Genomic DNA, 22,034 nt, shown 5'->3' with positions numbered 1-22,034 from the left:
TCCTGACCTCAAAGACGCCCCCTGCTGTGTAAACTTTGCATGAGTGTATGTACCCGTGCGTGTTTGTAGGGGTAACGACTGACCCCTTTTTTAAATTTTGCCTTCTCGTCACTGCTACTTTTAGTCTTTTCCTAGGATTTGCTAACCTAATTCCCCCCGCGTCACTCACTCTCTAGTCCTTATTTTTACTGATATTAACGTCAAGAATGAAACCTGCCAGCAGAAGGGAGGCGGGTTGATCGATGGCTATTGCTCGTATCTGGGTTAAATTAGCAATTTTACATACTCCTCACATTTAAGCAGATCAGACACGCATGTATTCCCACCTCCTGCCAACACAGCGTTTTGAGCTCATTGCCCCAGGCAGGTATTTTACTGTTTTTCCCTCAAAATACTGAGATGTGGGTGGGGACCTGGGAAGGCTGCTTCCTCCGATGGGAGAGAGGATACGCTGGCTGCGGGACAGGGCAATTTTTTAAACATGCAAAGGCATAGGTTTTTTTTAAATTTAATTCTATTTTTAACATACATTTAACCTAATTTCACCCAAATAAAAATGGGAGATGAATAGAGGAACAGGGAGCACACAGTTTGATATTCCCAGCAGCATTTACTGAGTGGTTTCTGAAACTCTTCCGTATAAAAACCTTTTCCTGTAGAAGAACAAGGAGAAGACGGGCTGCCTTCCTTTGTACCTGTGTTTTGCTTTCATTAAAACAACTACCAAGTCTACTGTTTTATACAGAACTTTGGTTTACGTCCTTGATACGTTAAAAAGTTAACATAAATTTCTATATTTCATTAAACTACATCTCAAAAACCACTATTGATTTCTATAAATTGGAACAGCCATTGACTTTAAAAAGAGGGTTTAATTCAGCTGTCGAAGAAAAAAAATTTTTTTACTCAAGATATATTGTCTCTTCCGTTCAGAAATTTGGAAAATCAGATGGCCCTTGACAGTTTGGTGAAGCACATAACAATTTCAATCATGGTTTGGATTTCAAACAGCAAATATTTGGGATGTGCAGGTTTCAAATCACCCATGATGAGTTGTTTTTAGAATGAAACAGAGGTTACACACAGCGCTACTGCAGATAGAGGAGAAATTTCCAGATCGGAGAATTTCACTGCATTAGAGGAAAGGGGCTGGCTGAATTTTCCTGAGGCTGGCTTTCTGCAGAGAGTGACGTTTAATTCCAGGGTTGGGCCCGGCAGGGGAGGGAGGGGCACATCTTCATTCAGGAAGTAGCCAGAATGGCTTGCACGTGGTAGGTAATCAATAGAAATTTGATGAATAATGAATGAGTGAGCAAGAAAACCTGAATTCTCATTTAAGCCTCGCTGTGAAGTTCTTACTCTCACCTCTTTTGATAAAACCAAGCAGAGCAAATCAGCGGGCAAATCACTTACTTTGATGTGCAGTCTGATGGGTCTGCACGAACAGTTAGACGCAGTAAACGGGCTCTTTAAGACCATTTCTTTCCTCTGCCTCCCCGTGGCCTCTAAAAAACTAGGCATTCTCTCTCTTACACGTAGCTATTCCTGTAGATGTGATTTTTAAATTCTAAATTGAGGCCAGTTTAGTGTAATGGCCAGAGGACAATTTCACGGTAAGACAGACAGAGGTTTACGTTTTAGTTCTGCTATTTCCCACGTCCGTGGTTTCAGCAAAATCAGCGTCACGGAGCCTGTTTCCTCATCTCTAAGGGAGCTGACATGTACACACAGGGCTTCCGAGCAGGGACTTGAGCCTGGGTCTGCATCCTGGCTCTGCCACTCACTGACGCCAAGAGCTTTATTAAGTTACCACCTCTGGGCCTTAGTTGTCATTTCTGTAAAAATGATTCCTACCTCATAGGTTTATTGCGGATATTAAATTAGCTAATGTGCATAAAATGTCCAACAATGCTTGGAACAGAGAGAGCACTGTCAGCCAATTTGTGCTATTATCCTCATAGTAACAAACATAAAGTTCCTTATTAAAAATTTGGAATAAAATAATTCTCCAGTCAATATTATTTTTATTCCAAAAATTGTATTGACTAAATATAAAGTAATTTCTTAGTCATTCCTTCAATGCAGGGTCCAAAGCATGTACGTCTTGGTCCCCTTCTACTAACCAGCAAAGCACCTTGGCACAGTGGTGCTTGGTAACCACATTTTTAATAAATGAATCAATCCAAGGAAAATGAGACTTTACCACACTGGAAAGAGTTATTCGTTTTGTGTTCTAGGAAGTACAAGTTCACTGTCATCACACACTCCTGAGAATCTTTCCTCCTGAGCCAGGCAGGAGCCCAGCATCGCCGACTCCGTACTTGACTCACATGCAAACTCTGAAACACAACTTCCCTGCTGCAGCTGAGAAGATTGTGCCAAAGCTCCCTGGTGTCACCTGCATCTCACCTCCTCTGCCGGGAGTCTACAGACTTACTGGGAAACTTTCCCACAAGGGTATTTTAAATCCCCTGTGCACGGCTGCCATCTTGCTGGGTGCTCTTATATATAATTTTCCATCGTTAACACTGTCACAGGTGAAATCAGGGCCCTGCTTCTCCAAAGCTTTCTTTGCTCTCCAAGCTTCCCCAACAGAAGCCTCTGGGTCCTCCTGAGCACCAGTCTGGATGGGATCAGGTCTCCATCAGGAGGGCTGGGTAATGGACCACGGACATCCTGCCTCTGGCTGCAGTTACACACACTCACCCCAGAGAAAGTGCCCTGCCCTTTGTCATCCTTAGAACATGACTAAATAATGCAAATCATGAAGGTCATTTTTACTGAATGTCAATCATTGAAAATTTCAATGAGGGTCTAATTATGTTCCTTTGACATTAAATTCATTTAAAGCTAATCAGGCCTGGACGCTCTGACCTTATTACAATCCATGTACACGTTAATAAGGACAGGCTTTTAAATGACCCCTTTTATTTAATGGGATACTTAATGTTTTACTAACTCCTTTGAGCAAATTGAAGTTCTCAGAGTAAAGCTAAAAATGTTCTAAATGAAGAGAAAGAAGTGTTTTTCCCCACTCCATAAAGCCATCATTTTTTAACTGATCAACAGACATAATTTCAATATTAATTATAAAACCATTGTGCGGAATAATTTAGTTACACACATTTTTGTTCTAAAAAAGCACCTGAAAGTTGTAATATTTTCCATTGGATTGTTACCAGATTTTAAGTAATTGTACACAATTAAGATTGAAGAAAAAAATTAACAAAATTGGCAAAATAAGTGAAAACAGCCCTTCAAACTCTAGCCTGTTTCACCATACACCAAAATAGTATGGACAATATGAGAATGAGAAAAATTAGAATAATCTAATTTTCTAATTTTTGTTATTCATATTATTAAAATGCCTCCAATCTATTGGTCCCAGGAAAAAATGTCTCAAGTCTTTCCTATAGAAAAGTATGGGGTATGAGGTATTATATCCAGTTTATACGTAGAAACTGAGGTTCAGAGATGTTAAATAAATTCCCCAAAGTTATGCAGCTAATATGTGGTAGATGAGGATGCCAAGAAGACTTCAAAACATTTGTTTGAAAAAAAAAATCCAAATAAAAAAGAATATAGATTCGCACAGGGAACTATACTCAATGTCTTGTAATAATTAACCTTCAATGAAAAAGAATATGAAAATGAATATATGTATGTACATGCATGACTGGGACACTGTGCTGCACACCAGAAACAGACACATTGTAACTCACTGTACATCGATAAATTTTTTTTAATTAAAAAAAAGCATGACAGGCAAAAAATTAAAAAAGGAATATAGAATCATAAAAAAGAAGCACTTAAGAAGTATCTAGATAAGCACTCTCCAAACTTTATCATTCAGATGAACCACGAGGGTCTCGGGGAAACTGCTGATTCTCTGACTCAGCAGTTCTGGGGTGAGGCCTGAGAGCCAGCATTTCTCATAAGCTGCAGGGGTCCTGATGCTGCGTGTCCGTGGACGACACTTCAAACAGTGAGCACTTCTACCTGCCTCATCTAACAGAGGTACAATATGCGACATGTAGGTAATGTTAGGTCTTCCAGTGAAAAGTGCAATTAAAAATTAAATTAAGAATTATAAATAAACAGGCAAAATTAACTTTAATAATATACTTCATTTAACCAAATATAACTAATTATCATTTCAAATGTGTAATGAGGGTTAAAAACTAATGAGATATTTACATCTTTTTTCATACCAAGTCTGAAATCCTACGTGCGTTTTACACTTACAGCACATCTCAGCTCTAGCTAGCCGCATGTTAAGTGCTCAAAGTCACGCTACAGTGACTAGTGGCTACTATATTGGACGAGGCAGATCTCAACAGTTTCCTCATGTTTTGTACAGGACACTAATGTCTAGAATAATAATGTGGAGTTGTAAGACCTGAGTCCTCTAGTATTTAAATTATCTTCTTTTATGACATGATTACAGTAGTAGGCATGAATAAAGATCTTTCAAGGTACTTTCTAACAGTTTATTAATTACTATGTATATTCAAATCCTGCACATCCTTAGAAACCTCCGGTTTTCTCTGAATCTTCTCCAGATCTCTGCATTCATTTTGATCTCCTGGCCTGAGCAGCCACAGAACTGACCCTTGTTAAGACAACAACACACTTATCTGTGTGTTTCCTAAAGTGTTCTCTGTTTCCCATATGGAGACTTGTCTTTACAACTAGCAAAAGAACTCCTTTTTTTTTAAACTGAAGTACAGTTACAATGTGTCAATTTCTGGCGTACAGCACAGTGTCCCAGTCATGCATATACATACATATATTCATCTTCATATTCTTTTTCATTAAAGGTTACTACAAGCTACTGAATATAGTTCCCTGTGCTATACAGAAGAAATTTGTGGGGTTTTTAAAATCTGTTTTTACATATAGTGGCAAACATTTGCAAATCTCAAACTAAAAAAAAAAGGGGGACACTAATGAACTCATCTACAAAACAGATGAACCCTTTAAGTTCAGTAACTGTCACAAGCATTTCTTTGGATGTCCATGTACATGCTCTGTGTTCTCAGTTCCTGTCACTCTTGGAACGCTAGCTCCCGAATGGGCAATAACAGGGGCTGACTGAGTGCTTTGCTGATCACTTGGTTTCCCCCTAGAGACCCGTGCTCCGCTCAATTTAAGGCTCACTACACTTGAAGAGAGAGAGGATGGCTTGCTTCTGTTTGGCCACTCTAAGTGGGGAACCAGATCTGGGGAAAACCCAGGTTACTGTGGTTACTAGATAGCTTGGAAACCATCGTGAATAGATTTCATTTTCTTTTCATTCAGCCAAAAGCCCCAGGGCACTGAGCACAGCAAGTACAAGGCTGTGGTGCCTTCAGTCTGGGTAAGATTTTGAAGCGTGTATAGCCCTGCACATGCTGTTCTGAGAGGGCCCTGGTGCACACAGACATGCCTCTCTGCACGGCCCGGGACACCCGGGGAGAATGGATCTCCTCCGTCCCCCAGGAACCATGTGGCACATTCTACCCCAGAAGCTATGGCAAGTATATACATAATGAATTCTGCGCCTTCATTCCCGAGCACAAAACACCAGGGAAAGGAGGGTACCGCTGCGCTGTTGGAACACTCAGAGGGCGACGTGTGGTTGCTGACATCCTTAGAGTGTTGCAAGACAATATCTCATATTTGGAGTTGGTAGCTTAACTGAACAGAAGATAATAAAAGCACAAGGACAATTCTATTGTAGAAAATGCCTAGAAGCGAACTCTCACGTGGACGTAAGACGTGGTACCTTAGATGAAATCACCCCGGCTCAAATATGCCCAGAATCATCTCTTTTAGGAAAACACGGCTACGTCTTTGCACTTAAAACATTGGGAGGAGAGGTTAAGTGGGGAAAGAAGAAGGACGAATTCAAGCAAATAATTCATGACTTTCAAATCAATAAACAAGTAAATTAACAGCCTGCTTAACAATAAAGAGTGTTTTTACTGGATATGATACTTGAGTTTTTAAAATAAATCCCATGTATTTTTCATCATCGTGTATGCCTCCTGTATCCAGCATAGAGCAGATGATCAATAATTCATAGCTGAGCTGCACCAAGCAAACTCAGCCCCTCTCCCTGAGTGTAACGTCGTGTGACTGCATTCAGGCTTTCCGTATTTCTTTCTCTTGGCGGTGTCTGCCGCCCACCGCCATCGCTTCCTGTACCAAATCCCAGGCACACACTCTCACCGGTCTTTCACTTAGAAGGGGCCCCTGGATGACACTTACATGTGAAACGGGAGCCTTTATTTTCTTCGATGTCATTTTTGATCATGCTTAAACAATACATTTCAATAAACTTCCTTTTACAATACCTGGTAAGTTGTAAGTCAGATAGAAACCGTGCCTAACTTGGAGCACCCTGAAGGGCGTAACGAAGGGTGAGAGTCCAGCCCCCCTCGGGAGGGCAGGAAGACCACTTGTCAGCGAGCCCAGCAGGTGTAACCACAGCGCGACTGAGGTGTCACTAACACACGGCTTTCTGGTGCGCGAGGGGAGAGCTGGGGGATGCTGCGCTGAGGGAAACTCGCTGCTTCCCACATCTGGGGGCAAAACACTGAAAGAAGCAGCTTTACAGACTATCTTGACTTCACGATGCAGAAATAGAATAAGGACGCTATCAATTATTTTCTGAAAGGAAGGAGCTAAGACCCTATCGGTTAAAGCCAGGTCTCTACAGAACAATTAAATGTTTAATCTTTATAAAATAAAAGCAGTATTTTAAAGGGTCCCATCAAGTATGCCAACTAATATGTATCCTCCAGAAGCATGCTAACCCCGTGGCACAAAAGGGGTTGAGAGACCCTTAACGGACCTATTTACCTCGGGTCTATTTCTAAAGCACCCTATCATGTTGTTATAGAAACTGCTGCAGCTGACAATCTCCCATCTCGATTATTGCTATAGTAACCACCAAACGACGAGACGCTGGCTTTTCATCCATTTGCCGTCGCTGCCCCACCCCTCTCTGAGATAGTTTTGCTTTTAAATGCTCCCATGTCGCTGGAAACAAAGAAGAAAAAAAAGTAAATAAATTTAGTTAGTGGGAAAGAATAAAAAGGCAGAGAGAATGAGAAAGAGAGAGAAAGAGAGGAAAACGGGGGAACGCGACAAGCAATAAAGAGATCCTAGGTATTTTAGTTTTACTTTGTAGAGAAAAGAAATACAATCAGAAAACCAAACTAGCTTTTCAATTGGTGACCAAATCTCTTTATTTCCATCTGTTCAGACTCAAAGTGACTAATAAAAAGTTAGATGTAAAATATTGCTATTCTATTTTTAAAACCGCCATTGGACACTTTAGAGAATTTCCCAATAGGACCTATGCCCTTGCCTGGTGCTATCTCACCCAGTTTAAGTCAAATTAAATATAAAAGGTAATTTTCTTATAATAGTTTCTTATAAGAGATTATTAGGTTCTAATACGGCATTGTATTTAAGTCATGCTATAATAACCATAATCTAATTCATCTCCTTCCCCACAAGCTTGCAATCATTTTTAAAATTCTCATATGGTATTAAAGTTTGGCACTGTTTTGTGTGAAAAAAAAAAAAGGCCTACATACATTAAACCAAACAGAATTACTTCTCTCCTTTATCATACCTCAGACTTAATCGTTTCATATTGAATTGTCCTGTCTGTTAGTAAATAGCAAATTTGTTGGTTGGATTTACGATTTTTTTAGTTTCAAAATTCCAACAGACAAACACATCAAAACTGACTTTGAAATAACTCGAAATCAGATTTTTTGGAAACAAGAACTCCTGTGCTGAGAAGATGATGCAAGGATGAGAATGGCAAAAACATTTAGAACCTTCTGTCACCCTGGAGAAGATCTTAGAAATATCGCGGGCTGCTCCTGAGACCAAAAGCTGCAGCAGTGATGTAGAGGGGAGAAAAGGGTGCTGCCAAAGCAAAGGTTAAGATGCAAACACACAAAGTCGGGGGAAGCATCACGCACTGTTCCCAAACTCGGCTCACTGCTGCTAACCTCAGCTCACCGCTACACTCAGCCTCCAGAATGTCTACTACAAAGCACAGTTGTTATCTGCTAAATGTTTTATTTGCAAATGGATAATTTAGATTATTCAAAGGAGTGTTGGCCGTTTTCAGAAAACCAGAATATACCCCAAACACAAAAAATGCACCTAATTAACCTCTCAAATAAGAGCAAGTTACTTCCTACAAACTGAACAACTCAGCTCATGGCACCTGAAGGTTATTCTTAATTAAATACATTGTTTAGAAAAGTCTAAGCAAATATATGGAAGTTGATTCAAAGGTTTCTCTGCTTCAGCTGGTTGCTCTGTTTGGATATTTGTATTCATGAAGTTTAATTCCACTTTTAGACAGTCTATGTGAACAGGAAAATTAAATTTTGTTTATGATACTTTTCTCCGCCCATGTGGAGTTTTGTTACCCTCAGCACTTTGTGTTACCCATCTGTTTATTTTAGCTTTGTTCAGGCACAGAGCTGAAAGAAGGAAATTCTCTGAAACTGTGTCTTTGGCAGAACAGTGTTGAGATTTATAGTCAACTCCAGGCTCTTCCCAAAGTGGTTACAATATAATAATTGACAGTATGGTTGTGTCAAATAGTGCAAATACTTAGTACCACTGTGTGTGTGTGTGTGTGTGTGTGTGTGTGTGTGTGTGTGTGGCTAGTTTGGTTAATTTGATTGGGTCAGTTAGGTACCAAATGCTTTTCCGGGACTACTCCAACCAGCCGGAAAGATCACTCTCACTGTGAACACAGGTCTTCCTTTTCTAGTCTTGAATCCCACTCCTCTTACACCTTACATCAATTTGTTTTTTTCTGTTTAGCAAGCTCCTTCTGAGTGTCTAATGGTTTTAAAGGACAGCTGCTTTTCACCAATGCCCACTTCTGCCCAAGACAGAGCAGCTGGCACAATGCTGGGACACTTGTCCTCCTGGTGTAAACACTACAAATGTAAAAACGTATGAGGTAACTCTTTTCAGGCACCGAACGCAGTTATCACAGAACTGTGATTTGTGTCAGCAGTGAAATAAAGATGCCCACGGTCTTCTGGGCTTTATGCTTGGAACGACTTGAATGGGGAGAGGAATACAGTCAGAGGTGCAGCGACGTTTCTGAGCTCAGGAGGATGAGCTCAAAGTCGCAGGCTGCAGAAGCAGTTACAGTTCGCAGGTCAGAGCACTGGCCCAAAAGATTCATCATTCATCATGGGTTTTGGGGAAGCTTCTCAGAGGTCATCTGCTGAGAGACCTAGAGAAATGAAAATACCAAAAAATAACCACTGGAGTTCTAGCCCAGTCAGAGTGGGCAGACTTCACTGAACATCTCGGGCACTGAGAAACCAGAAAGGACTCGCTTTAGGAGTAAGGACCACACCACTGAAGAAGGAAGATGCCATAAGCTCAAAATCAAAATAGAGCTACTCAAACAAAAAATAAAATAAAACCAAGATTTATAAGGAAAAATCTTTGCCTGCCAGAACAAAATTTCAAAGCCTTTAAAGAAAGCTCACATAATCAAGAAGCCCTAGAATCATCACCTGAATTTCCAGGATGTAATCTGTCCTATGAGGCACTTTAGAATCCAATACTCGTATCACAATTAAGAGCTAAATCTTATTCTCCCAGTTTTACAAAGAAACACACCAAGCATTGTCACTAGCATCCTACTAAAAATAACCACGAGCAACAATAGATAACTTTTATTGAGACTAAACTGTTTGCCAGGACACTTCTTAGCACTTTACATAAATTAGCACCTTGGATAATTAGATTGGCTTCGCAGGAATTTTATGATGCAGGACTGATAGTTAACCCCCATCACAGAACAGCATTTACGTTAACTTGCTCAAGATGACGTAGCTAAGTAGGTGGAGTTAAGGCAGGGTGGGCTGAGCCTGACCCAGCCCCGGGCTCTTGCCTGCTGCACCAGAATGCTCTGTGACCATCAGATGCATGAGTAACCCGTTATCCACTAGTGCAAGTCAGCCACCCCCCAGTGACAGCTGATGGGCATTTCTGTTCATTGTTTTGAATTTTAAAATAATTTAAATAAAAAAAGTCAGCATTTATTCAGCACCAACTGTGGTCTGGGTGTGGGGATTAACGTCACCCTCCTGCCGGCTCCTCTCCATCCTTGCCTGGGAGTTCCTGCCATGTTCCCTAACGACGTTCGTGTGGATTTCTCTCTCCTCCTTTAGACTCAAGACCTCAGCGGCTGGAACCATAGCTTCTCTCCCTTTGCATCCCCAGGGCCTCGCGTGCTGTCTGGCACACGTTATTTTGTTAATAAACATCCATTAAACTAACTGAGGCACACATGTGAAAAACCCTTTAATCCTGTCATTCTTGTAAAACAGCTTTCTATTATCCTCATTCGCAGTTGTGAAAACGGGTGGCTGGGGAAATAACTTGCTGAAGGTTTCTGCTACTTGGAAACAGCTCTGAAGCTCGAACCCGGCCATCCTGCCTGTGGATCTAAAGCGTTCACTCCTTCTCAGCAATCCTGGCACTTAGTGAGTTCTACAAAGACTTGCGTGAAATATTGTAGGTAAAGTGCGAGACAAATAAAATGTGCTTAATAGATGTCCGTTATTACGGTACTGGCCTCCAGGCAGCACATGGATTCAAAGAAATTTGAATGGAACAAATAAAGGTAAGTAGGCCTCCATTTTACATCTAAGAGTTAGCTTCACGGTTATGGGAGAAAGAAGGTCATCAGGCTACACAAATCCAGTTTCTTTTTTAGCACGCTGCCAAGGGCACAGCTGACAACATGATGTGACTGGCAGATGGAATGTTCTGTTTGGTTGTGCTGGCTGCCCCCATCTGCCCTGCGTGAGAAGGGAGCTTCGTTGCCAGGCAAAATGAGAGGATGGCAGGGAAGCCCGGGCAAGCCTTCCCTCTACTTGACTTGGGTGTTTAGGTCATTACTTTCTGTGCCATTTTCCTTGTGGTGCAAGTACATTTTCAGCAATGGACCGATTTCTCTTCCTTCTTTGATCCTTGTCCCTTGAGACTCCTGTGCCCAAGTCCTGCTTGAAGCACAGAATAATTCCCGAAGGTCAAACACACATTAAATTGGAGTCTTAGAAGAAGTGGGCAGCAAGCTATTTGAAGCAATTATGGCTGAAAAAAATTCCAGGTATGATGAAAAATATCCACACAGATGATATGGAAATAGGGAGGGCAGTTACATTAAAAAGAGCAGAAAAGAAGTGCTAAGCAGATAGTCTTATGCAGAATCAGGCTTGTCAAAATACAGTTGACCATGAGCAATGCAGGAGTGAGGGGTGCTGACCCCTGCACACTTGAAAATCTGCAGGTAAGTTATCGTTGGCCCTCCTTATCTGTGGTTTCACATCTGCAGATTCAATAAACTGCAGATCGTGCAGTGCTGCAGTACTACTGAAAAAATTCATGTATAAGTGGATCCATGCAGTTCAAACCCACGTTCGAGGATCCATGTGTACTATTCACATAAAGTGCTATCCACGACAGCCAAGAGGTTGAAAAAAAAAACCCAATATCTGTCAGTGCATGAATGGATAACCAAGTGTGTTTTATTTAGAAAACAGAATATTCTTCAGCCTTTAAAAGGAGGGAAATCCTGTCACATGCTACAATATAGATGACCTTGAGAACATCATGCTAAGTGAAGTAAGCCTGTTGCAAATGTTACACACTGAATGAGTCCACCTGTAAGAGGTAACTGGTCACACCCATGGGAAGAGAAAGTAGCATGTTGGTTCTCAGGGACTGGGATGCGGGGCGTTGCTATTTAGTAGGTATAGTTGCAGCTTTGCAAGATAGAAGTCCCAGAGATCTGTTTTACAGCAACGTGAATATACTTAACACTGCCGAACTGTGACCTTAAAATGGTTAGGATGGCAGATTTGGTTTTACCACAATAAAAAAAGGTGTGTGTACAAAATTCACTTAACACTTACAGCAACCCTGTGAGGGGAGACGTTATCAAACCACTTCAAAGGTGTGGAAATGAGGTCCAGCGAAATCAAGTGATTTGTCTGCAGTTATCCCCCAAAGAATAAATAAATAAGATTTTGGAGATTTATTACATCCCAAACAAGGACTATGAGCATAAAAGGGTCAGGGGTAGTGGGTTGCTTCTGCTTTTGACATTGAGTCCCTCAGTATGAACACACCTGCATCTCCTCGTGCTCCTCTGAGCCTGGAGAAACACCAAGTTCATGCAAACTTTGAAGATACATGAAGGAGAGTTGCAGCCAACCTGCACACGATGTGGGTGGGAATGAGATGCAACCCTTTGTGTTGTAAACTGCTAAGGAGTTGAGTCTGTTTGTTGCAACATAACCTGATGAAGGCTGGCTCATACAGGGCAAGATAACTAAAAATACTCTTTACTTGTCCAAATCTGTGATCCCATTACTTAGAATAGTCACAGAACCATCAGCTATCGAGCTCAAAGGAGCTGGATGATTACATAATCTGACGCCCTCATTCCACAATGGAGAAATTAGAGGGCTTAAAGGATGCGTAACTAACAGTGGGCCAGGGCCCAAATCTGAATGCTCTGACTCTACTTATTTTATAACTGATGCTGAACATAGATATTTGTTCTTCAACTACATTAAAAGGAAGGATCACTAAAATTAACAGGCAGAGATGAAATCAGAATAATGAATTACCTGCATGAAAAAGTGCTTGCTGCTGACTCAGCTGCTATTCCCAATCGTGATGCTTGATTTGCTAAGAGCTACTTCCATTCTCTCTCCTTGTGCTCAAAACTGCAAATCTGAGCCCAGCTGATCAAACCAAGCAGCACTTGTCGCACACACTTGGTCTCTGTGCGAAGCAAACGGAACTGCAGGGAGACTGAACCGTGAACCCAGCCTCATTAGCACTCCGCTCTCACTAATTTGCCTCAAGTGGACTTATTTTAAGGATCAAAAAATTTTGGATTCAGAGAAAAGAATCATTCATTCGGGAATGATCAGGACAATTATGTGAAGAACCAAAAAGACCACAGCAAGGTCAATCTAGGTCACACAGGAGCCGGGCTTCCCTCTGCAGGTTCTAGTCCCTGCGGTAAGAGAGCAGGGGAAACTGTAAACGGTTTTAATTTGGAAAAGCTTTTTCGGTGGGGGGGGGGGGAGTAATTAGGTTTTTTTTATTTATTTATCTTTAATGGAGGTACTGGGGATTGAACCCAGGACCTTGTGCATGCTAGGCATGCACTCTACCACTGAGCTATACCCTCCCCCCTTAATTTGGAAAAGTTTTAAAGGTGAAATGGATATTTAGTTACCTAGGACTAATTTTTTTTTCCCAAAAAACACAACATAACAAAACAAAACCTGATTTGCAGTGCTTGCCAATTCTGTGATGCAGTTACTTCCACCATTGCTCATTGAAGCTACCAGCAGTTTAATAACTGGCTTGAAAAATTCCTCAGTGTTTTCCTTTTGGTTTTTGTGAGCTGGTGTGAGACCTAGAACCTGACAGCCCTGGGTTCAAATCTCAGTTGTAACACCTTGTAGCGGTGTTTTAAGTACATCACGCAAGCTATCTTGCTTTTAGGTGTCTTAATTGGCTTAATGATAGTTACTTTGTAGGATTCGAAATCTGGAGACTAAACCCCCGAGGCCTCTCCTGCTTTGTTCTTTGTCACTTCTTCCAGCAGTGCTGGGAGTCTTGTGGCACCGCAGATGCTCGGGGCACCCTCCTGCCTCTGGACTGGCTGCCGCTATTCTCTTTGCCAAAGTGGTTTCCACCCAGACATCCTGGTGGCTCACCTGCGCTCTGTCTCTCATCCTTTGCTTTTCCCTGAAGCACCTGTTGCCATCGCAATGCGATCGCACATTGTGCTTATGTACCTGTTTCCTGTCTGTCTCACCCCCTTAAAATATAAACTTCACAACAGCAAGGATTGTGGGCCCCTTGTTCACTCCTGTGTCCTCAGAGTAGCAGCAAACACGGAGACTCAATAAATAAAGGGGCAGATGAAGAAATGACTGAATAAACGGTAAAGCTTCAATGTTTATTAACTGCCCCTATCTTGAGGACAGGGACAACTAATCTCACCTTGATTTCCCTCTAGACCCAGTACACTTTCTCCTCCAGCCAAAACATTTCAGCCCCAAATAGCCAAGCTCACTCCTGCCAGGTCCTTCCAGTCTTTTCTCATTTTTTTGGTCCTATACTGTTATTATTGTAAGTACACTGGCTTGACTTTTCCTTGTAATAGCACTTTACTGAGAACAAAGAGAAATCTAGGGGATACATGACAACCTACATAACATGTTGCTGTAAAACTCTGGAGAAGTCGTTGCTTTTTATTAAATTGGGGAGGAAACTCTAGAAGATTGATAAAAGGTATTAACAATCTCAACCAATAGGATCGAGTTCTAGATGACTGAATACCTTCCTTCCTCAGATTTCACTACTGTGGCAAAAACGTAACAGGAAAATAAAAATGGCATTATATTAATAAATATTACATGGACAACAAAGTAATTTACAATCAGTGTTTTGAGTTGATAATGAAAGACATAGAATCTTTGGGTGCCCCAAGTAGTGAATGTAATTTGTGAAAAAAAAGTAGGGTAGAGTACTGGACTCTCATTTAGGGAAGAGGGCTACGTCAACTGCTTCGAGAAAATATGAAAACACATTTATACCCTGGCCTAGCACTATTCTCTATACTAATTGGACCCTCATTTAATTTCATAAGGCAAATCTATGTAGGAGGAAATTTCTGAGCATTTAATCCAAAGCAGAAGGTGTAACGTGTAAAAGGTGGGGACAGTGAAAAGAAAGAGGAAAAATAAGAAAAAAAATGGGCATATTGTACTGAGTGCTTACCAAGTTAAAAAAAATCCTTTTATAATTCAATTTGCACACAAAGTTAATTGTGCCCAATAAAAGTGATATTAATCAACAAGTTTCATCATATATCAGAATTTTATTCATGATAGATATTATGGGTTGAACTGTGTCTCCCAAGAAGATATGCTGAAGTCCTCACTCCTGGTCCCTGGTCCCTGTTTCTGTCATCTGTAAACAGGGTCTTTGTAGATGTAATCAAGTTAAGATGTTGTCATTAGGATGGACCCCAATTCAGTATAACTAATGTCCTTTTCAAAAGAAGAGAAGAGATCCAGACAGACGAAGAGGGACCACTATGTAATCACAGAGGCAGGGCTTGGGGTGACGTAGCTGCAAGCCAGGAACTCCAGGGACTGAAGACCACCATCATGGTGGTGATGCTAGGAAAGGGCAAATACGGAATCTGGCCAGGGTCCCAGAGGGAGTGTGCTCTGCTGACACCTCAGTTTCAGACTTCCAGCCTCCAGAGCTACAAGAGAATACATTTCTGTTGTTTGAGCCACCCAGTTTATGGCACTTGGTTACAGCTGCCTTAGGAAGCTAAACCATAGCTCCAAACTAGAAGCAACCAAGATGATCTTCAACAGATGAATGAATGAACAAACTGTGGTACATCTACACAATGGAATATTATTCAGCAGTAAAAAGAAATGAGCTATCAAGTCACAAGACATCATGGAGAGCATTTAAATGAATATTGCTACTTGAAAGAAGCTAGTCTGAAAAGGCTACATATTTTATGATTCCAGTTATATGGCATCCTGTAAAAGACAAAACTATAAAGACAATAAAATGGTCAGTGACTGCCCGGGGGTTGGGGTCAGAAAAAGAGGGTGAAAAAGGTCAACCACAGGGGACTTTTAAGGAAGTGAAACTACTCTGTATAATATTACAATGGATCATTTGTCAAAACTAAGCAAAAACAATGAACTTCATTGTATGCAAATTTAAAAATAATCATGTAGGAGGTCAGGGCATCCCAGGAAAGAATGCTGATTGTGACATGACAAATGTATAAAACAATCACACAGAAGCAGGTGGGTGGTGCTGACTGAGTGGCCCTGGAAGCAAGCAGAGCGTTAAGACTAAAGACAGAAGGAAATGCACGTATGTAGTGCTCGCAAATAGAAAAGTTACCTCTACAGGATTATGGGCTAGGGATTTGACACTACTATACACTTCATATACTTTAAAATGACGGTCACTGAATTTAAACAATGAAGTAAATGGACGAGGCAGATAGCAGGTTTCTCACCGCTGGAGGGGAATTTACGGATAAGCAAGGGGAGGAAGCCAGAATGATCCATGTGGTAATGAAGTTAGGGGCGGCAACATAAACTCCTGGTTAGAGTAATACACATACCAATGTACACACAGATACACGTGTAGAAATGTGTATATACACACATACATTCCTGCACTCTGTCAGCTGAGACGGCCTGCAAGAAGTGACACCCCACTGGCACCAAGCACCCTTTACACTCAGATCTTGGTTTCTATTGCCATTCACCCGTGAAGAGGAACCAGGGCTCACCGGGGCAATGCCTGGTGGTGGGACTGGGGCAGGAAATAAACAAGACAAGCCTGGAACATCCTGCAGAGCCAGAATGTCAGGAAGTAAAGCACCTCACACTGAGAGGAAGGATGTTAAGAGGACAGGAAGCAAGTGAAGGAACTCCCTGTTGCCAAAGCTGGAACAACCCGAGTAACAAAATAGCGAAGCAGTGTTAGATGATAGCCCTGAGCACAGAACAGGTACCCATGACTCCACAGTGACAGAATTACTTGAATAAATTAATAAACGGAGGACAAAAGCATACTTCTCCCCTCCTCAGGTGTGGACTTCCTTCCTGAGAGCAGAACACAGAAGGGGGGAAGAAGCAAGCTGCAGCGGAGAAGCCTGACGGCAGCAACTCCCGGGTGGCCGGGGTCGACACCGGCATTCACGAATCGCAGTGACTACCTATCCTCAATGAGGTATCGAGAGAAGAGCACTCGACCCCTGTCGTCTTCCCCCAGCACCCCATCACTCCAGCCTTCCCATGAGAGAAACATCCCGCAAAGCCCTATGTCGGAGGATCCTGTAGAATACCTAAACAATGTCCCCCAGATCATCAAGGTCATCAAAAACAAGGCGGGAGAAACCGCCACAGCCAAAAGCAGCCCAGGTGTACTCGACAACCAACCATGACACGGCACCCTGACAGCCAGTAAAAACCTCAGAAAATCTGAACAAACTACTGACTCAGTTAATCATAATGTATCGATACTGGTATGTTAATTGTGACAAATCTGCCATACTCGTGCACGATGTTACAAACAGGGGAGGCTGAGTGTGGGATTAGGGGACCCTCCTGCACCATTCTCTCAATTCTTCTCTAGCCCTAAAACTAATCTAAAATAGTAAAGTCTATTATTAAAAAGTAAAGTAATGGAAGAGTTTAAAAATCATGCCAAAATGTCCATGAGGAAGGAGGATACTCAATCCTTCCTTATAGCAACTGCTGTAAAGTTCCCATCATCCTTTTACTCATTTAATAACTAGTCCTTGAGTGACCACCCCAAGCTAGGCAGTGCTACCCACTGACATAGGATACGTCAGTTAACAGAACACCCACGGTTCCCACAGCCGTGTCTCACAATCTCATAGCTAAAGCATACATAAATCAACACAAAAATAATATTTTCAAATTTTGGTACACATTACAGAAAAGAAATGCAAATTGCAATGTAAGTATCTAGAGCGAAGCTGAATCTAACGTGAACAGAGACTGATGTGAGCGGGGAGAGTGATGCTCTCATTTTCATTTCCTAAAAGGAGAAAATTGGGCTTCTCGGAGATTTTCAGTAAATCAGCAGTAAAATTTCAAAGAGAACTAAAAACTCTGATTGTTCTTATCCACTCGGATTTCAAATTTTCATATTGTAATACCATGCGTTGTAATTTTTGAAAATCACCAAAGATGAAAAAAGGAACGAAATTCTGAAAAATCTGATTCTCCTAAGATATGCATTAAAAAAATACAAGCCAAAATTAATTCCACTGTCTGACTCAGGAAACAGTGAGTAACCGTCGTGAAGGAGAGACTTTTGCTGTAAGCTGCTGAGACCACTTTTATTTATGAAAAAGCAACGATATCCTTTTCTCACTCTGATAATTCTGTAGGCACTTCACAATATGTTGCTGCAAAGATGTGAACTGGCACGGTGAGTATCAAAAGTTTCATATGTTTCTAGGCATGGAGAATTTTAAAGAAATTTTACTCCCTAATGGACACCATCAGCCTTCACTGACCTATTGAGCAAACTCAATTATTTCTTGATCATGGTATTAAGATTGAATAAATCTGACCATATTTTATCTTTATAGATTCTATTTGTTCTTTCTACTTTGGGTAAATTGAAAAGACAGTGTTCTTTAAAACAACCCTATTCAAATTCAGCTACATAATAATTGCTGATTGGCTCTGGAAGATTGGATAGTATCCCAAAGTCTATGAAGTTATTCAAAAAACCTTAATAATGGTTTTGTCAAACCACATTTCATTTACCTAGTATGAGCATCCTTTGAATATGGGTTAAAACAATTAATTTTAAATTAAACTAGTTGTGGAGTTTACATTGAAAATATTCAATTTACCTCCAAATGCATAAACAAACTCATAAAATATGTTTATAAATGAACTTTCTAATGCATAGTTGCTCTAACATAGTTTGTTTCAAGACTTTCACCACGGATTCATGTATCAAAGTCACAAAGAGAGTCATTAGAAGATGCTCTCATTTAGATCAGCTCCATGGACTGTATGGACCATCAGAAAGTCTCACTCCAATAAAATTCTCTCAATACAGCAAAAGTGAAATATTATAGTTCTTCTTGAACTATCAAAATTCAATTCATTCCATGAATTTGAACCAGTTGTGTAAAACCGTGGAACAGGTATGAAAACAATTGGGAGCATGTAATTGCAAAGTCACCGCAATGCCAGGTAAAGGGGAACGTCTCTTCTCTCAGGAAGTGGACGTGACTACCCCTTCCTGAGCTCTGCTCTGAGGTTCCTCATGTCACGTGTCCTTACCCAGAAGGAAGCAGAGCTGGAGGGCAGTGGACAGTCAGCATAAACAGCGTGCCCCTGGCTGGCAGGCGAGCAAGGCACGGCTTGTATGAAGAACACAGAATGGAGTCGGGGGGGACTCTTTTCTCTTAATTTAAAAGAATGTCTTCCAAAGTTCAAGAGGAAAAAAAATCACTTACTTATTATACTCATATGATCCAAATCACTGGACATTTCTGTATGCTTTTACTATGTTCTGAGCATCCTGCAAGCCCCTTTGCATTGTCCTTTCAAGAGGATCAGTACATGGAAGCTAAGAGCGCAGAACCCAGAGTCAGACCTCTGGTCCTGGTCCCAGGTCCACCCTTCACTGCTGGATGGCTTCGGGCAGGCAAATGACCTCTCTGAGCCTCTGTTTCTTCAGCTACAAAATGGGGTTAATGACAAATTCTACCTGATGATAGGGCGGTCAGGTATGTGAAATGGAAACGACGCTTGTGAAGTTCATAGGCTTTACTTTCTCTCCTAAATAACCCCTTTGAAGAGAGAGAGAGAAATGTTCTATCTCATCATTCTGATGAGTCCTAGCATTATTATGTTCTCAATAAAGTTCTCAGGAAAGATGTATCTGGCAGTGCAGAACTTCCGATAACATGCATTTGAAAGCGAGAGCTTGTCAAAGCGCGTACTCAGAACTCACCCAGACATACCAGCTGTTTGGGGCTGGACTGGAGAGGCTGTGCCTCCCACAGACGCTCTAGCTCTGTGACACACACCTGCCTAACGACCTGAATCGGTGTCTTATTCTATAAAAGACACATGATTATAATCACATCTACCTCATGGGGGTGTTGTAAGAATTAAATGAAATATAGTTCATTTATATCAAATGTTTAACAATGTTAGCCACTTTTATTATTAGCTATTATTTTACTAATTTGGCTGGAACATGGGATTTATGTCATGAGTACTAAGAGGTGAGGGTGGAAAGAAGGCTGAGGTTGTGAAAGTTTTCAAGTCAGGTTTAAAAAAAAAAACCAGTCTAAGTGTTTCAACTAGGAAGGCAATATCATCACATCCTGCCAGCAAATCTAATAACACAGATAAAAGTCTGCCTGCTTAAAAATTAAACAAAACGGGACTTCAAAAAAATTTTTAACCAATAAAAATACCGTGCTAGAGAATAAATCAGATAATTACAGAGTACTGGTTTAGAGTCTGTCAGTAAACTCACCCACTCAAAGAGAGAGAAAACAAATTATTTGTATGTAGTTATAGTTTCACAGTTATGAGACCCTTAAAAAGAGATGATACTTTGGAAGTTACGTATTCATCTCTTTAAACTCAAACTGCATCGAATGCTAGGTATTTTAACCCACGCTGCCTTGGAATTACAAAGCTCTTTGCTATAGAATGTCCTGTGAACCCACTTCTCCTTGCGGTTTGTGTGTCCTGTCATTTCTTACGCTCCACTTCACGCTCCTCACCCCGCCCCAGCCCAGCATAACTCTTCTGTGCCCCCCTTCCTCCTGCATGGGGCCCACTTGAAGCTTCAAGAAGGATGAGTAACTATTTTCGTAAAAACTCTTTTCAATAAATTCACTTCTGGGGGAAAAAACCCTGAGTGAGTGTGTGTGTCCCAATGTTACTACTCATCTATTTGAAGTTTGATTGGTTTTCCTTTCCCTCTGCTTGCCTTCAGCTGCCTTAGCTACAGCATCTTCTCCTGCTTTGACCCAACCTCTAATACACGCTCAGCTGTGAACCGTACAAGTAACTGTCTCGCTGGTGCAGACACAGAAGGTGACCCAGATTACACAGTACCGTGCTAATGACAAGGCGTCCGGGTCAACAGCAGCTGCTCTACGCTTTGCCTTATTGGTATTCAGATTTGACAGACACAAATCACACGGCCTCTCTGACAGACGAACACACACCCTGCCTGTTTCCATTTCCAATGTGTTCATAAAACACCCAGCGGAGGCCCTCTGGTCTCCTCTGATTTTTCAGATTGCTGTTCATCTGACAAGATTACCCTAGAAACATTACTCTTGTTTTCATTTGGGGAAGTTTATGGACTATGATATCCCCACTTACAAAACAGAAGCACATACAATAGAAAGAAGCCCATTTCTCTCCGGCAAAAGAGATGCTTTGAACTATAATCCTTTGGGGAAAATTGAGACTCTGTTCCCTTGGTTATGAGAGCGAAAGCTGGAATACAAATTTCTTTAAAAGTGAAGATAAATGCGTAGTACAGGAAATAAAATGCAATATAGCTTATGACTAATCTCCTTTTAAAGGACATCAGTTATAAAGTGCCAGATCTATTTTGTAAAAGTATAAACACAACAAAATACTTCTCTATGTGGCCATTTCAGCCTCCTGCTCACCACTCAAAGGGCTGAAAAGGAACATTTTCTGTATCTAAACGCTTACTGGAAGTCACTGAATCAGCGAACTGCTCGCACTGACTGGTCCCCCTGATTTGTTGAACTTGCTCATGCCAAATTCTTTTCCCTTTTTTTTTTAAGCTTTGTATTTTGTAGAACATGTAACACTACAAACTATGCCCACAAAATATTCACAAGTCAGGAAAAGTGCTAAAAGCGCAGTAAATGCAAAAGGCTTACTTCTGACGGAGGCGAGCAGGGCCAGACCCAGGTAGAGGACGAGAAGGCAGCGAGTGGCCCCAAGTGCCATGGTCTCACGGAGCGGACATGCCCCGGCGTGCCGCTGGCGCTCTGGTCCCAGGCGGCTCCCAAGCCCTGTGAGTCAGAAAGGAGCAGGTGCGCCGGAGCCCCGGGTGCCCCCCCCTCGCCCCCTGCCGCCCCTCCCCTCCTGCAGGTCCTTGCAGGAAGCACGGGGAGGGGACGGGGACGTCTATTCCAAAAGTAGCTGTGCTTCTTAGCATCTTACTTACACAGGAGGATGTGGTGGCTTTTCAAACCCGGCGCAGATTTTTTTCCTGCTGGACTGGATTCATCCCCCCTCAGACCTTCCGTGATACTTTCCTTCCATGAACAATGCCTCCTCTAAAAGGCTTGCTTTAGGTTAGTGTCCTTAACCATTCTTAACAGAGGAATTAAT

General features: G+C 41.6%; 1 protein-coding gene across 1 annotated transcript in view; it reads right to left on the bottom strand.

Annotated features, from left to right (window-relative positions):
- Positions 1-21,727, bottom strand: part of CRB1 (crumbs cell polarity complex component 1) — a 128,757-nt gene extending 107,030 nt beyond the window's left edge. Inside the window, exon 1 of the mRNA XM_031438347.2 lies at positions 21,578-21,727. Within this exon, the coding sequence (XP_031294207.2) occupies positions 21,578-21,647 (70 nt within the window). The 5' untranslated portion in view covers positions 21,648-21,727. The remainder of the gene's footprint in view (positions 1-21,577) is intronic.
- Positions 21,728-22,034: the final 307 nt, after the last annotated feature.

This window comes from Camelus dromedarius, chromosome 21, assembly GCF_036321535.1.
Source record: "Camelus dromedarius isolate mCamDro1 chromosome 21, mCamDro1.pat, whole genome shotgun sequence".
NCBI lineage: Eukaryota > Metazoa > Chordata > Mammalia > Artiodactyla > Camelidae > Camelus > Camelus dromedarius.
The sequence above is the reverse complement of the archived record's forward strand: the minus strand, read 5'-3'. Positions and strand labels throughout refer to the sequence as shown.